This window comes from Parambassis ranga, chromosome 22, assembly GCF_900634625.1.
Source record: "Parambassis ranga chromosome 22, fParRan2.1, whole genome shotgun sequence".
Classification (NCBI taxonomy): domain Eukaryota; kingdom Metazoa; phylum Chordata; class Actinopteri; family Ambassidae; genus Parambassis; species Parambassis ranga.
Window position 1 is genome coordinate 9,713,880 of NC_041042.1, and position 16,199 is coordinate 9,730,078.

Genomic DNA, 16,199 nt, shown 5'->3' on the forward strand with positions numbered 1-16,199 from the left:
TCGCTCTTTCAAGTGGTGCCGTTCATTTTTTAAAAACCCACAGAAAGGTCTCCCAATACTCCACCAACGGAGAAAGGTCGCTGGACCGCCACTGAGGGAAAAGAGCGGAGGTGTGAAAATCTGTGTACATTCAGAAGGGAGGGGGGATTCAACATTGCAGATTAGATAGGAATGGATTGGGTCTGCTTGACTGTAAACTTTGATAGCCATCCGCTTTGTTGAATAAGCGAGCGCAGGCCGGCTCTTCGGCGCATTTGGGGTTTAGGGAAACTACAGAGAAAGTGCAAGCTGACACTTAAAATTCCTTGTTTCTGCTAGAGGAGCAAGAGGAGATAAAAGTTTGAAAATGCTTTGTGCATACGATATATGGCTGCCTGCACTTATTTGTGTGTACATATTTGTATTTCTTAGTCAATTGGGGTGGGGGAGAGCAATAAATGCTCCATGTTGTGTGTGTGTGTTTGTGTGTGTGTGGCACGAAGAAATGAAGGCCAAGACAGAAAGAAAGAACGAGAGAGAAAGTGTGTGTGGGAGGGAAAGACACTGCAACGGAGGGAAAGAGCGATTGGGGCCTGAAAGTGCTTAGGCTGCGAGTGCTGGGTTTAAGAAGCGAGGACATTATTGTAATGTTTTGCTTCCATTAGGGTAAGGGGATTCTGGGAGAGGAGGAGAAAAAAATACAGTGTGTAATACCGCACTTTAAATTGCCTGGAAAATGGATGGGGAGAGGAACATTGTGCAGACAGTGCTAAAAGCAAATAACACATTCAAGGATTTCTCTCTCTCTCTCTCTCTCTCTCTGCTTCGTTCTCTTTCCACACATAAACACACACTCACACACACACACACACACACCTTTCTCTCTCTTTCTGGCAAAGCAAATGAAGCTCTCAGCCGGACAACAACAGGCAGGCGGCAAAGCACGCGAGAGAAAGTGGGGGGAAAAAAGGGACATTCAGCGGATTTATGGAAATGAAGAGTGGAGAGAGGCTCTTAGGGAGGCAGGCACTTGAGCAAAGTGGGGCGTGTATGTAGAGGAGGATGGGTGTGTGTATGTGTGTAGTTGGGGTTAATCCTAGCTAGGAAAACAACAAAAAAACAACAGGCAACCCTGTTAACCGCGCTGTGTTTTTCTGGACTGGGCTGGGGAGAGCTGGAGGTTTACAGGCATTAGAGAGCAGCATTAAATCTCCAACTTGATTTCATCATGTTGGGAAATAACCTTTTACAGTGGCTCGCTTTCTCCCTCCATCTTCATCTATCCACTCCCTCTGTCTCCCTGTGATGTTAACTGCTCTTTGGTGGGTGATAGAGAAGGACCATCACAGTCGTGCCATTAAGGTTACATCCCAGTCTTTCCGTTTTTTTCTTTTTGCAGTTGAGTGTGGATGCAGTATGTTTTTTTTTTTTCTTTAAATGAGCAATTCTGCTGTTTTTAGTAATACTCGACAAGTGGCCATAATTGCTGGAAACAAATTTCTAGTTTGGCCTGTACATGTGGCTTATGGGTTAACATTCATATTACAAGCCTTTGGCAACAAGTTGTGGCCAAAGCTGAAGAGGCTCTATCAAAAGAACACACACACTGTCATTTGAACAAAGTCCAAGAGGAGTTGACTGAAGTTGGCTACAGATGAAACGTAACGCAAAAAAATATTTCTGCGTGTGTGTGTGTGCTCCTGCTTAGAGGAAGTTGCAAAAACTGATCAAGTAAGGTTACACACAGACTGGTAGTACATGGTGAAGAACTGAAAGAACTTATTTCATTAAGGCAGTCAAGTTAAATTGTTTGTTTACATCTGTGCGCTAATGCCTGCATTATCTTACCTGAGAATCATCACAGCATTGTTGTTCTCTGGGCTAATATGTCATTTTCTTCGTTGGTTTGTCGTGTAAAGAAGCTAAGTGTTTCCAATTTAAGCAAATTTGACAAGTTTTAAATCATTGTGTGAATGATACCTCCATGAATGGATCAGCTCATATCCAGAGTTTTAAATTGTAGTTGTGTGTGTGGCTAAAGCACACACACACACACACACACACACACACACACAGCCTTACCTCTCTCCTGAGCCATGGGTGAGCGTGTGATTGGAGGGTGGGCACCATCTGGTCCGTTTCCAGAGCTCTGTGGGGCCATGCTTGAACCTGCAAAACAACATGAAGTCAGGGCATGAAGATTCAGGCATCCACATGCCACACCAACATATTTCAGAGCAACAGTGGAAGCTGTCACATTAAAAGAAACTGTTTTACATGAACCGAATTCCTTTCTTTGCAAGCAAGTGAGGTCAAGTAAGAAAGGAGTTGTATTCTGCTTTGCCTGAAAATGGAAGGAAACTGCATAGACTGATAGAACAATTAAACCCTGAAGGACCACTTTTGTCTTTCTTTTTTCCTTCAATGGCACAAAAGTTGCCTGGTTTCAAAAAAAGTTTTCTGATGTTTGACAGAAGAAAAAAAAACAAGAAACCATTATTAAGCTGAAGGTTTTTCAGTTTTTTTGGCAGGGTCTTTGTTTCTCGTGTATTGACTGAACAGATTCATGTCAAATATAGCCTGTACAGACACCCAGAGGGCTCAGCACAATTACTATACATGAAGCTCTTTCACTATTAGTAAAATGACAAATGCACTTCCAGAGGACATATCAACCCATTGGACCCTGTGCCACCTTCCTTGTGTAAGCATTAAAACTAGAGCGATCCCCTATAGAAAACTGGAGCCATTTGAGGATCATTGATTAGGTGGTTGTGCAGGTCTTTGGGCTGCGCCTGTTCCATTGAAATCCAATAGTGAGTTGAGGGTCTGATTAGGACAATGGCAGACAGAGACTGTGGTGGATTGATTTGGCCTAGAGGAAGGAGAGAGATGGCAAATTAACCTTTTATCTTTGCATTCAGACTGGAGACAATGATGAAAGGGAAAGACGAGGGGATAACTGGTTTGTTTTGTTTTTTCCAAACTGCACTGCTTGCAAATTTCTGTCGACAATTCAGTGCTTAAATATAATTTAAGCAACATGAAAAAAAGTCCAGACATGAGGGAATTGCACATGCTCAGAGTGTGTCAGTGCATATTTTGTACAGTTACAGTATATGGTTTGACTTGCTCTGATAGAAATAGGAAAATGTGCCAAAAGTAATTGTTTTTCTCAGGATGATACATTATGAAGTACAGTCAGAGTGCTGTATTAACACATTTTTGTATTTATGGTGTCTTTAAAACTCACACTGAATATAAATCCCCTTATTATAGAGGAAACACTTCACATTATTCAATCACTCAGTAGAGTGTGTGCTGTTAGAGTGTGTGTATACATGTGTGTGTGATTCGTCTGTCCATGGCAGCAGTAATACATGACTGGAGGTGACACACTCTCCACATAAACAAACCCAATTAAGTCAACATAATTGCTTTGCATAAAAATGCATAAACAACATTTCCATCCACCCACCGCCTACTCACACATTGTCTCACACACACAAACACACACTCGCACGAGGTGCACACACATTGAAAGTAATTGCACAAACAAGTGTAAATAAACACACTCAAGAACACAAAGAAAGGCACATAGGATATGAGGTGAAATAGTCTCTCTCACATGCACACACAGACCCCCTGCCTCACACATGAATAGATCCAGCGGCGCTGCTTCAAACAGAGAATATTCGATTAGTTAGTCTGTCACCACGTTGCAGGAGGGAATGGGAAACGTCAGCATGCGCAAGGCAAAACAACTCCGAGATAAGACTAGCAAAACTGGCTACATGTATGTGTGTGTGTGCGCAACGGCAGTGACCCTCCGCTTAAGTAAAGCAGCATACAGAAATACTACTTTATATGGGTGAGCCCGACGACCTTTCCTCTGCCTCTGCTTCCACCTACAGTTCCACTTTTCTATGTCCTGTCTGACTTAATCAGTGTCATATCCCTTGTCATTGATGCCTGCTCTGTTCGGGGGGGCTCTCCCTACCGTAGGCTTTTTCGTGAATGCGCGTTGAAGGTCAGGAGGACTGCTCTCTTTGCCTTAGGCTTTCCAGGTATATGGAAGGGCAGTGAGGTTCCAGAGCAAAAAAAATTACTTAATGGCAGCAAAATTTTGTATTGACTGTAACGGTCCTGACTGAAATAGTATTATGTGTGTGTGAGTATATGAAATGTGTATATTTGTGTGTCTGACCGGAGACGCCTAAAGCATCTTTTAAATTGTCATAGCTACTTGCTGCCAGATGGACAGATGTGGCTGTAGCTCAGGTTTAGATGAGAGCGTGCTAGCAGGAGTTTACTCTTGAACTATGGAAGGCTGACCCTATGATAGAGGCTAGCCTGTGTGTGTGTGCAGAGATGCATGCCAGGCACCAGCTTTGCTGTCAGACCCAGTTTGTTTGGATGGCAGAGTGGTAGTGGCAGGAGCTTGTACTCTGTGACTCTATGTGTGTGTGTGTGTGCCACTGTGAAGGTAGAAATTGTGAGCACTGCCCTCCATGCTCCACTACTCCCTTTACATTGCCATGCAAACTGAAATTAATGCAACATCAAATGTGTGTGTTTGTATGTTTGAGTGAAAAATAGTGATAAAGAAGAAACAAAGAGAAAAAACCTTGATGAGAAAAGTACACATAAAAAAAGAAAACAATAAGCAGCAGTAGTATAGCAGGGTCTCAAGCCTCCCTCCTCCTTTCCCTCAAATGAATGAGCAAACTTTGTGCACTTTGTAATTATTTCACTACCAATTACTGTCCAAACAAAGCAGCTTCTCACCTTTTCTCCTCTTCCTCCCTTATCCTCTCTCCTATCCTCACTATCATTTTTAACAAGGAGCCATTAAATAATTACGTCCCAAATAAAACAAACAGGCTCCACGGTGAGTCCTGGCACTTTTAATCCACACTATTAATAATTCATATGCCGAATCTTTGACGTGCGGTTCTTCTCTATGTGCTGCTGAGAAAGAAAGAGAGAGAGAGAGGGAGAGAGCTAAATGTCAGCCGGAGCTGACTGTATACATTTCCCTGTCCACAGGCGGGCTGTGAATGAGAATGTAAAACAAATAAGCAGTATGGAAATGCTCCCATGATTCAGATGTGCCTTCCAGTCAGAATCTCACAATAAGGTGTAAATATAAGTGTATTGTTAAAAAATATATTTAAAAATCTTTTTGTATGTAGATTTTGTTTTCTTATACAAATATTATTGATCATTCTTGCACAACTTTTTGCACTTTTTCAACTGTTTACATGTACTTTTGTTCCATTGCTTAGATGTTTCTCCTTTTGTGTTTGTTAGCGTTCCCATAATTGGTGCTCTGCTACAATTAGCACATGTAACAATCAGTCATGTGGCGACATCTTGTTGTCCCACGTTCTCACCCCTCTATCTTCATCCAGAGCAATTTACACCTTTACAAACAGCCAGATGTGCACAACAACAACACAAAAACGCACAAGTGAACATGAAAAGAAAAGCCTGCTGTTGACATTCATGTTGTCACTTTGGGAGCTGTTTACAGAGATGCTTTTATTCATGATTTAATGTAATTAAATTACGCTTCTAAGGAGAATCTTGTCTTCAAGCAAAAGTCATCCATATGAAAACTGTTTACAATTGTACAAATGTTTGTCTTTAACATTGACCTGCTGGACCTATAGATTTGATGGTGATGGAGGTTTAGAAAGACCTGCATGAAAACTGCAAGCAAACATGAAGATATCTGGAATGGGGGTGGAAAAGCAGCTGAAGACTGAAATAACTGTAATTTCCTCTTTGTAAAAAGCCACTTAGCAAACACATCCATTTTCTACTCTTTCCTCATGATACAAGGCAGCGGGGCCAAAAGTAATGGGAGTTCATTGCGTTTTTGGAGATAATGCTCCTCGCTAAAAAGCCAATATACATTTTAAATTTCTCTACCACAAGGACTGTCGAGGCAACCCTGAGCCTCCTTTGAAGAGAGGGAGTGTGGGCTTTGAAGCTTTTTTTTTCATCAGGGTTTCAAACGCAAATGCTGCTGAAGTTCAAAGCTGAGGGAGAGCACTTGTGGCCATATTTCTGTTTTGTTTCAGGGCCCTGGAAATATTAAGCTACTGTGTATAGGTGTGTGTGTGTGTGTGTGTGTGTGTGTGTAACGTTGATGAAGAAAAGTCAACCAGAGATTCAATGAAAAGACTTATTAACTGCTGATGAAAGAGAGGTGCAGAGGGTGTGCATTAGCAGACATGTGTGTGCATGCTTGCAAAGGTGTACAGACACATATATACACAAACATGCACTAATGTCTCTGCTTGCCTATGTGTACACGTAATCACACACACACACACAGCGAGGACCATTTCTGAGGTAACTCTGGTGAGTACTAATAGACTAGCATAGAATACAGAGAAAGGGCTGCCTCAGCATCTCTTAATACAACCCTTAGGCTACCACAGGCACACACACACCTGCACCACCTGACAAACACACACACACCAAGGTAATATCCCCTATTTGCCCTGTCTTTAGGGGAAAGAGGCAGATAAACAGCGGGCTCCAATAATGGTGGTTTAGATCTCAATGGGTGCGAGTCAATGCCTCTCCAAGCCGGGGGCTAATGCCAGTTAACTCTCCCTGTAGGGGACGAACACGGGCCTGCAGTGGCTCGCAAAACAAGCGCTCTCCCAAGATCCTCATTACTTCCAACGCTGAGTAGCAACTGTAAGTAAAGCAAAACTGCAGCTTAAGCTAAAAAACAGCGAGCAGGATGCGGGGGAGAGAGAGCAATGGAGTGAGAGAAAGCAAGAAAATAGGTGTTGGGGAGGGAAAATAATTGCACACTGTGCTCCGGTTAGAGTTCTCCAGTCGGACAGAGTTAGAATGGGATTTCTCTAAATGGCTAACGCAGCAAGCAGGTGCCGTTTGTTTTTTTTTTATTTTGTTTTTTTTTTCCGTGTTTTGGCCGACGGTGTGCTTTGTGAATATAATGCCTGCGGGGAGGGCATTTTGCTGTTTCACTTCGAACACAAGCAGCCATCAGGAGGAGGCGAGAGGGAGGAAAAGAGTTGGGTGGATGGTGGTAAGGCAGGGGGGCTGATGCGTAGTTGAGACGAAGAACAAAACAAAGGAGGACAGAAGTATAGAAAAAGAGCTGGGGGAGAGATGTGGAGAAATAAGAGGGAGGCACAGAGGCAGAAATGCGGATGGAAAATTCAGCCCTGTTCCTCGGTGGGAGGCCTGTACCACAGCAACGCTCTGAGCGAAGAAAGCAGAGACAAACAGAGATGGGGAGGAAAGGGAGGGGATGAGGGAACGTGAGACACAAGAGGGAACATAAGAGAAAGCGAGCACGATAAAAATAATGAGAGAAAGAGAGAGGGACAGGGACAGCCAGAGGCAGTGTTCCCACCACGCAGCCTCTTAGGGAGTGCTGTGACTAGAAAACTCTAGACACCCCATACTGCAAAACACACTCACATAAAACTCACCCCCACCCTCTGCCGCTGCTTTCTATGTAATAACTTTACCCCAAACAGAGAAAAAAAAAATCAAGTTTAGGGTAAAACATCCCTGTGGCGTTTTTTTTTCTGGTCCAATTTTTTTGCAGATTAAAAATGTGTTTTCTCTGTCGTCACGGATGTCGTTTACTGAGATCGTTTTCAAAATGGCCACCTTTCTGTGGTGCAAGCCTGATCAGATGTGGTCTTCTTGTTTTTTTCTTTCAGACATCTACACTTGACCTTTGACCCCAGAGCAGAAAAAGAGCAGTTCTCTGTGCAGTTCTCATTACCATAATTAGAGATTTTCTAAAAAATATATACTGAACACAAACCACGGGCTAGGCTGGAGGACGGTGTAAAGGACAAGAGCCGATTCACAGAGAGGGACCCTTGAGCTAACTAACTGGACAGGTCTGGCCTTCTCTCCCACCCTCTATCTATCCCTCCTTCCACACTCTCTCTTCCATTTGTCCTGACCTCTCTGTCCTTTTCTAGGCCCCGGAAGCTCTTGAAGCGAAGCGCAGATAAACAGCTTAAACTCTCCCGAGCGCTCGCCCGCGAGCTCCAATCACCTCTTTAGAAGAAAATAAAAACTTGGAGGGGTGAAGTGAGATGGGAAAGGAAAGAGGAGGATGAGATGAAGGAGGCGGGGGCAGCCACTGTTAACTGGACCTCAGAGGACACTGGTGGAAAAAGAGTGAGAGAAAAAGGAGGAAAGAGGAGTGTGTTTTGTGCAGCAGACAGCAGAGCTGGGCCATGGAGGAGTGTGGATGTGCTCTGTGTCAATTAGCAGCTGAACCAAGTGGAAAAAAATGCATTTCGGTCTTCAAAGGTAGTCCGACTCGCAGACACACACAAAGAGATCATCGGAAAAATTAGCACAGAGTAAATTTTGTAAAATGTTTAAAGGAAGGATTTTCCTGTACATAGCTTTTATCATCTCCATCCTACTGACATCAGTGATCCGAGCTGATGACAGCTGAGTTTCTGCGCCGTGTTTATGTGGAGCTTGATGTAATATGTATCAGGTTCAGTCTGGTAATGGATATGTCCTCCACTCACTCTTTAGGAAGAAGTGACAGAAGAGCCTGACAGGAAGTGACGCCATACTGACAGACTGTCAACCTAGAGACAACTTGTCAAACAACCCGTGTATACACTCACTCCGAACAGCAAACACTGTTATCCACATCTAGACATCTCCAGGAGATGTAAGGTTCAGAGCACAAACACGCATTTTTGATGGACTCTGCTGGGATAATAACTTGGGCGCTGTTTTGTGAACTTTTTCAAGACCTTGTGTTCTGCACTTTGACTGGATGACCTCACCTTTCTCTCCGACAGCTCACAGTCAGTGATGGAAGCTTTAATGTTGGCGCTCCCACTCTCCTACACCATCCATCCAGATGAGAGACAAATATCTGCCCACCTTGTCCCCAATGTCTCATGGAAGGAGAAAAATATTCTGAGGATGCTCTGAATTGCTCCAGAGACACCACATGGAAGAAGGTGTGTGTATGAGAGTCTGTTTTTGTGTGTGTGTGTGTTTGTGCATGCGAGGTGGAGGAAGAGGAGGGGAAGGTTGGCGGTTGAGCAATGTGATTTCTGCTCGACTGTCACAAATCTAGCGCAACAGGAAAATCAATTTGGCCCTGTGTGTGCCTTTTTGGCTCCGGGAGAGAATCCAAATAGCAAGGCGAGGGCCGGATAATGTTACAGTGTATTGGATTTGCTTCATGGAGAGACAGAGAGAGAGAGAGAGAGAGGGAGAGAGAGGAGAAAGAAGAGGAGAAGTGAGGAGACGAGGGAATCACAGGCGTGCTGCGGAGCTCCGACAAGATAGATTTGTGCAAGTGTATGGGTGTATGATAGGCTGGCAATCTGTCAGTCTCCCCCTCTTTCTATTCTCACTGTCTGACTCTTTACTCTCTCTCTCTCACACACACACACAAACACACTCAAAACACTGTCACTCATCCAAGCTAGTACATATACAGAGGTGATTTATATGGACAACAATGTATGTTAGAGTCAAACCATGAAATAAAGTTTTAACAGGTATAAGTTACTTCATGTGCTGCTATGTATTCCTACTATGACTTTCTGAGTCATTTGTGTGTGTGTGTGTGTGTTTGACAGCCAGGTGGAAGAGTGACATAATGAAATTGCTCTCCTCTGACCACTGTCAGAGGTAGCATGTGTGCTCAACCATGTGGCATGTGGCATCACTCCACCAACTGAGGCTGACTAGTGACAGACTGTAACACACAAACATGTGTGTGTAGCCTACTGTAAGCGAACACACACACAAACACACAAACACAAAGGGTAGGATGACATTCCTTTGCGTACTGTAATTCCCAAATACCTCTTGACCGTTACTGTTATTCTACTTTTGTGCAATAATTACACGGAAGCTTAACACAAGTTCTTGCCTCCAATTCCTCCACTGACAGCAACCTTAATTGACCAGAATGCAACGAAGCCACAAGATATGTCGTGTTTTGACTTTTTTTTTCAACTGGAGCTCAAACTACTGCAAATAAGCTTTTCATACTAATTAAATAGGTTATTAGTGTTTGTCATATTTTGTTTATTTAGAGGACACAAACCATGTGAATAAAAGAACTTCTTTTGATGGCAGAAGTAAAGGTATATACACACAGATTTTAGAAAACCACACACACAATAAATGACGTTTAGCTAAGCTCCCATCTCCACACAAACTTGTACCAAACATTAACTAAAGTGTCCTAACTTGTGATGAAGTGTTAGAAGGCAAGTGTTAGTAATCAGATGTGCGCTAACCACATTAGTTCTCGTGTGTCTCTCTTAGGCTGGCTGCTCCTTGATCTAATTCAAACTGATTGTAGTACAGCCGCTAAAACATGCCAGATGTTACTCACTGCTCTACGCTTTATCACCGTTTATTTGGCATGGGGAATATTTTTAAATATTTTCTTATTAATCACGTCCCAGCGATCGGTTTCGCTTCCCATCTTTGCCGCCTCATTCCGGATTCTTGTCATGATTCTTGGCACGAACGCCTGGAAAACCACTGTCCCAGTTTTTCATTAGCGTCAATCACTCTGGTAAGCGGCTCTGAGGAGGAGAGGGGAAGAGGGAAGGAGGAGGAGGTGGAGGTGGAGCTGGTGTGAGGATCTCACTCAAGACATTTTGCCCCGCCTTGTCAGAGTGACTGACAGGTCTGAGACATGCTGACGCGCCGGTCATCCGCTCAGTCGGAAGGAAAGGTGGTGGTGGGATGACTGGGATGCTGCACAATACACACACACACATTCACATTCACATGGCAAATCAAATCCACACTTACTTATAATGCTTAGTGTTTATCTAAATTGTTATGTACACTGTTATGGCCTCAGGAGACAGACAGACACACCAGGCATTGTCTGATAATCCTGTTGGTGTCTTGTTTGGCCTGCCATATCTCAGATAAGGCTACAAATCAGATGCGAGCTCCTCGACTACCAGTCAGTCTCAATTCATTAAGTCTCAGAGTGGAAGGAAATGTTATCTGGACATAAATGTTGAGATCCACAGGTAGCTGAAGGACGGACTTTATTAAAAATTCCACAGCAATGTAGGGACCTGATCCTACAATGCTGTGATCAAAGACTTAACAAATCTCTACTATGCAAAGACAAAAACCGCGTGAAGAAAATGAGACATATTCTATGAAATGCTCTGCACTGTGCTCTATAATATTCTTCAGCAGTCTGAATTAGGATTTAAAGTAGGCCAGAGATATCATAGTCTAGACATGCTGGATTGATATTATTTGGTCTTCTGCTGCAGTGTGTTATAAGCTTTATCCTCTCTCCAAACTGGCAGAATTAAAATTGATCTGGAAGGATTATGCAGTGAATTGGACATGAAAAGAGATGCTATTAAACAAAGGCCACCTTCATACTACAGGCCCATCTGGACCATGTAATGGTTCTGTTTGGTTACAAAAAGGTGCAATGCTTAAACCTTTTTAATTTTTTTTTGCAGTCTCCTCATGCAAACACACTAAACCTGTTGTTATTTGTGGAACCTGGTCTACATCTGGGTCAGTTTTCTACATGACCTTTTTAAAATCCTCTTTAAATGCACATATTTAAAAACAAATGGAAACAGCAATATAAATGTAAAGGTCAAAGAGAAATGTAGGTGTGACAACATGTGATGTAATTCCAGACGCAACAAGTGTACTACTAATAGTCGCATTTATAAACTGCAAACAAACAAAACAAAATAAAAACAAAAAAACAAAAAAAATCTGGTGACATCACAGCAGCTTTTTTTTTTTTTACACCAGCTGTTAAAGGCATCACACCTGATGTGACTTCACTGACTGGTGAATTTTTTTTTTGACTGTTTCCTCATTTGCTTTCCAACAGCAGTCTCCTGTTCAGTGGCACAAAGCAATTTACCTTTAAGCTGTAAAGCAATTGCACAAATTTCCCAGGGATTCCAACATGACGGTACAGGATGTTAAATGCAGCGCAGTGTCTGGTTTCAATGGCAAATCTTGTCAGTTTTGTTTGTTTGTGGTGATTAAACTAACACAATTAGCATGGTCTAAGTTACACCTTTCATCAAGATACAATCAGATTATCAAGATGCATGTGCACATTCTATTTAGAGGCTCTTACCTGGCACAGTGGTGTTGGCAGAGGGGCCGCTGGCAGGAGAGATGGGTCCAGAACCAGATCGGGACTGCTGGGACTGAGTGGAGCCGGCAGGGGAGCCCACAGGGGAGGGAGAGGGCCCGCTCCTCTGACTGGGGAGGTGTGGGGAGGCATGTGGGGAGAAGGGGGACTGTCCCTGGTTGCTTGTAGTGCCTCCCTGCTCGCCTTGGCTGCTACTGCTGCTGCTGGAGGAGCCGCCGGCGCTGACGGCCGAGCCCAGACCGGCCTCTGTCCCAGTGGGGAGGTCATCAATCGAGCCAGACAGATCCTGGAATGGAAAAAAAAAAAGACTTAGAGTGAGTATTTATGAAGCTCACCCAAGCGTTTGATGAGAGCTGACATGCAGCAGGTGGCAAATTTAAATGTAAGTGCAAGCAAGCACAAAAATTTCCCAGTGCATATAATGTCATAATAAAGTAGCAAAACCGCAACGACTTTAGCAGAAATAGACAGATGTAAAGTGGATAAAAGCCTCTTGCACCACAAAAAGTGAAAGACAGATTTCACAGGGGAACAGAGGTCAAATGATTAAAAGACTCGACTGCATGAGTTGACTTGGTTTGAAAAATGCTACACCCCTACAGAAAGTCCCTGCAGTCTTAGTGACAGTGGTTAATACAGCAGAGGAACAGGAGCATCCCACAGAAGAAGCCACTGCAATGGCTGCTGTGGTGAAAATGAATTGCAATGGGCTTTCATTCAGACCAATGGTGAGTTCATATTACAGTTTTCATTCCCTGTGGTGAGCAGATGACTGTGTGTTTGTGTGAGCGTGTGTGTGTGTGTGTGTGTGTGTGCACTTAGTAGGTACTCCCACCGTCTAAAATGATTCCAGGGGAATCCCCATTAACGTTGTTGAGAGAATGCTGACTACATAAAGGTACTAAGCACGGGCGGGATGTAAGATGATGATAAAAGATGGAGAGAAGATGGTGATGGTGGAGGCAAAGAGAAGATCAGATGTGATGTGACATGATGAAATGTGATGGCTGCCTACTAACCACACATCACGCTCACTCAGAATAGTGGCTGTGCCCCAGCTGTAGATGACTATGGGGGAAGTCACCTGTAAGTGACCCCAGTTTCCCGGCTGGTGCCCGCTTGGGGAGGAGGGGGAAGAGTTGCGGTTGTATGCCAGCTGATCCTACCTGCTATACCGGGCCTGTTGACCCTCAACTCCTGTCCCACCTGAGCCCTGTGCAACCGTCACTGTCACCAAAGGCAGATATGGATCTGTCTGTGTCACAGTGAAAACTCAAACCTGAAGCAAACCCTAAAAAAAGCATTGTTGTCATGTTTAATTAAGTATATATCTTTTGTTTGTTGCAAAGTGGCTGCCATCTTAATATGGCAATATGGATACATGCACAACAGCCTCATTTTACTTAAATTGTTGTCTTGTCAGAAGGATCTAGTCAGATGAAAATAGTCCCTCAAAAAGTCAGACAGGCAGCGCCCCATCCCTTTCCCTCCATCTCTCATGGCTTAGCCTGTGGAACAGACAACCGAGTGAGTGTGGCAGTCTGTCCATGGCTGCTTGTTTTGGTTAATGCGATCTCGCCGGTGACACACAAAGCCTTTGTTTTCCATCATGCTGCTGTGGGTGCCCACCCGCTCTGCCAGCCTGCCAGTCTGTCGCCTGGCATTATCTACCCGCGCTCCACTGAGCACACGGGACACTTTCTACTCACTACAACTTCAATCTTTAGCACCAAGGCAAGGCTGCATGCACACAGGAATTCATTCAAAAGGTTTTCGATGCTTCTAACCTGAGTCTGTTCATTACTGTGTGCATACTGAGGAACGTGTTGTTTTCATCTCAGGTCATATAAAAACTGCCTGAAAGATGTGAGTGCTGGAGATTATAAAAGAAGGCTCTTCTGGCGGGAAAAACAAAACTACTACTAAACTATTCTCTTTGTTTATATATAGATTTCCATGTGGCAACTCATAACTCCTAAAAATATAACACTGCCAGTGCTCATGGGTTTTTCACAAGGATAAATCCAAAGAGAGGAAGTAATACTTGAAGGAGCATTTTGGCTTTCATGTGCTGCATTGTTGTATTTACCAAAATAAAAATAATCTACTTTATGTACAATACGTTTCAGTTACTATTTAAAGCATTTAAAGCTATTACACACAGTAACATTGTGATATTTTTTATGTTTATTTTATTTATTCACTTGCAAATTTTAGACGGATAAGTATAGTAGTTTACAAATACACCAGTGCAAAACCTTTGTCAGTAATTTACTAATTGATTTTAGTGATATATTTGGAAAACAAAACAACAACAAAAAACATATCACTTAACATGAATTTTTCTGTAATTTCGAGCTGCCAGTTCTTTACTGTTTTTTGATGGTAAAATCTTTAACAGTGTAGGTTGTTAACCCACAGGCTAATTGTATGAATGGATGGGAATAATTGCATTTCACCTAATTGGGCACTGTTGCCAGCTTTTCCAGTGGCAGTTTAGGGGTGGGAAAACGTTCACCAGTAATTTGTTTAGAGACTGTTTAGCTCATTTGGATTATACACACACTTGAGCACAGCTGTGTGGCCCAAGACCAGAAAAAGTAGCAGCATCATATAACATGAAAAAGTGTGAAAGTTTAGCACAATTTTAGATAAACATGCATTTGTAAACACAAGTATATTTAATCTTAGTCCGTACCCCAAGACCGGTTTGTTACCTGGCTAGCTGTTTGCTACATAGTCATGGGTAAAGAATCAAAGCCAGCCAGCTAACCAGCCAGGCAGGCATGCGGTCTGAGGATCCAAACGCCCAACAATCTGGGGCCCCATTCCAAAGTGGCCCAAATCCAATTTGTTTGGCTCGGGGCTGCAAATTGCTCTGTGCATTGAGTCTCCAAATAGCTGTCAACCACTCCCACATGGCGTCCTGTATCGCTTAATTCGCTCCTGGAGCATGTAATTGTCATAATAAGAAAAATATTGAGGTGATAATAACCAGTTACTTTGAGATGCCCCCCCGCCCGCCTCAAGACACACACACACATACATACAGTGGCATATATACACACATAATGAGCCGAGACTGCCATCTACACATTTCACACAACATTGGAGAGGCAGTCGCTCGTGACCTTTCACCCCACTGGTGTTGGTGCTTGCCTGGGCTCTCGTTTAGTGCTCCTCTGTTTGTGAGTGTGTGTGTGTGAGTTTGTGTGTGTTTGTGACAGGAACACAGGCTGCTGGGCTGTCACAGCAAGACATGCTTGAGCACTGATGCGGCCGAGGGGACAGATGAGGCTATACACACACACACACACACACACACACACACACACACACACACACACACTACCCATTCTATTCCTCACTCATACTACTGACCTGCTCTCTCACACACACACACACACCCCGGCAGGGTATAAGGCATCAGTGTGAAGCAGGGAGCTGTCACATCCAGCAGACTGTGGGCCTTTTCCCCCGACCATGGTGCTGATGTTGTCTCCTCTCACCGCACACTGGGAATTAATCAAAGTTGCTATGGTAGAAGGCACCAAATGTGTGTGTATGTGAGTGTGTGCGCAAAAGTAGTGCTCTGTCTAGACAGGGAGGAGCCAATGGCTGCAGCTTCCTGTGGGCTACAGGAAAGAAGAAACTAGCAACTTTCTCTCTCTCTCTCTCTCTCTCTCACACACACACACACACACTTTCACATCAAGTGTCTTATTTTTTTCGTCTCTCTCTGTCTGCCCCAGTCAGTGCCATAGTATGGCTGAGGGCTCTGCACCAGATGGCTAGCCAGCTAACTAGAGCCTGAAACAGAAACTCAAATATGGCAACTGAGCACTGTGTGTGGCAGACCTCAAAAACAACCTCCCTTATGGCTGCACACATCTGAGACATGGACACTTTCCAGTTACAATAAATAGTTTTACTGTTACAATAACTATCAGAGTAACAAATTTGACTAGAATACACCTCCAAACAATGTTGTTTTTTTTCTTAATATAAACTTATGTTTATTTTTGTATGGTTTTTCACTCTTGTG

At 43.5% G+C, this 16,199-nt stretch overlaps 1 protein-coding gene across 5 annotated transcripts in view; it reads right to left on the bottom strand.

Annotated features, from left to right (window-relative positions):
• The window catches only part of LOC114427211 (AT-rich interactive domain-containing protein 1B-like), a 166,503-nt gene that overhangs the window by 29,126 nt on the left and 121,178 nt on the right, over positions 1-16,199 (bottom strand). For all 5 annotated transcript variants that reach the window (XM_028395105.1, XM_028395103.1, XM_028395102.1 and 2 more), the window contains 2 exons: positions 12,137-12,440; positions 2,062-2,148 (listed from right to left, as the gene is read on the bottom strand). In XM_028395105.1, the coding sequence (XP_028250906.1) occupies positions 2,062-2,148; positions 12,137-12,440 (391 nt within the window). The remainder of the gene's footprint in view (positions 1-2,061; positions 2,149-12,136; positions 12,441-16,199) is intronic.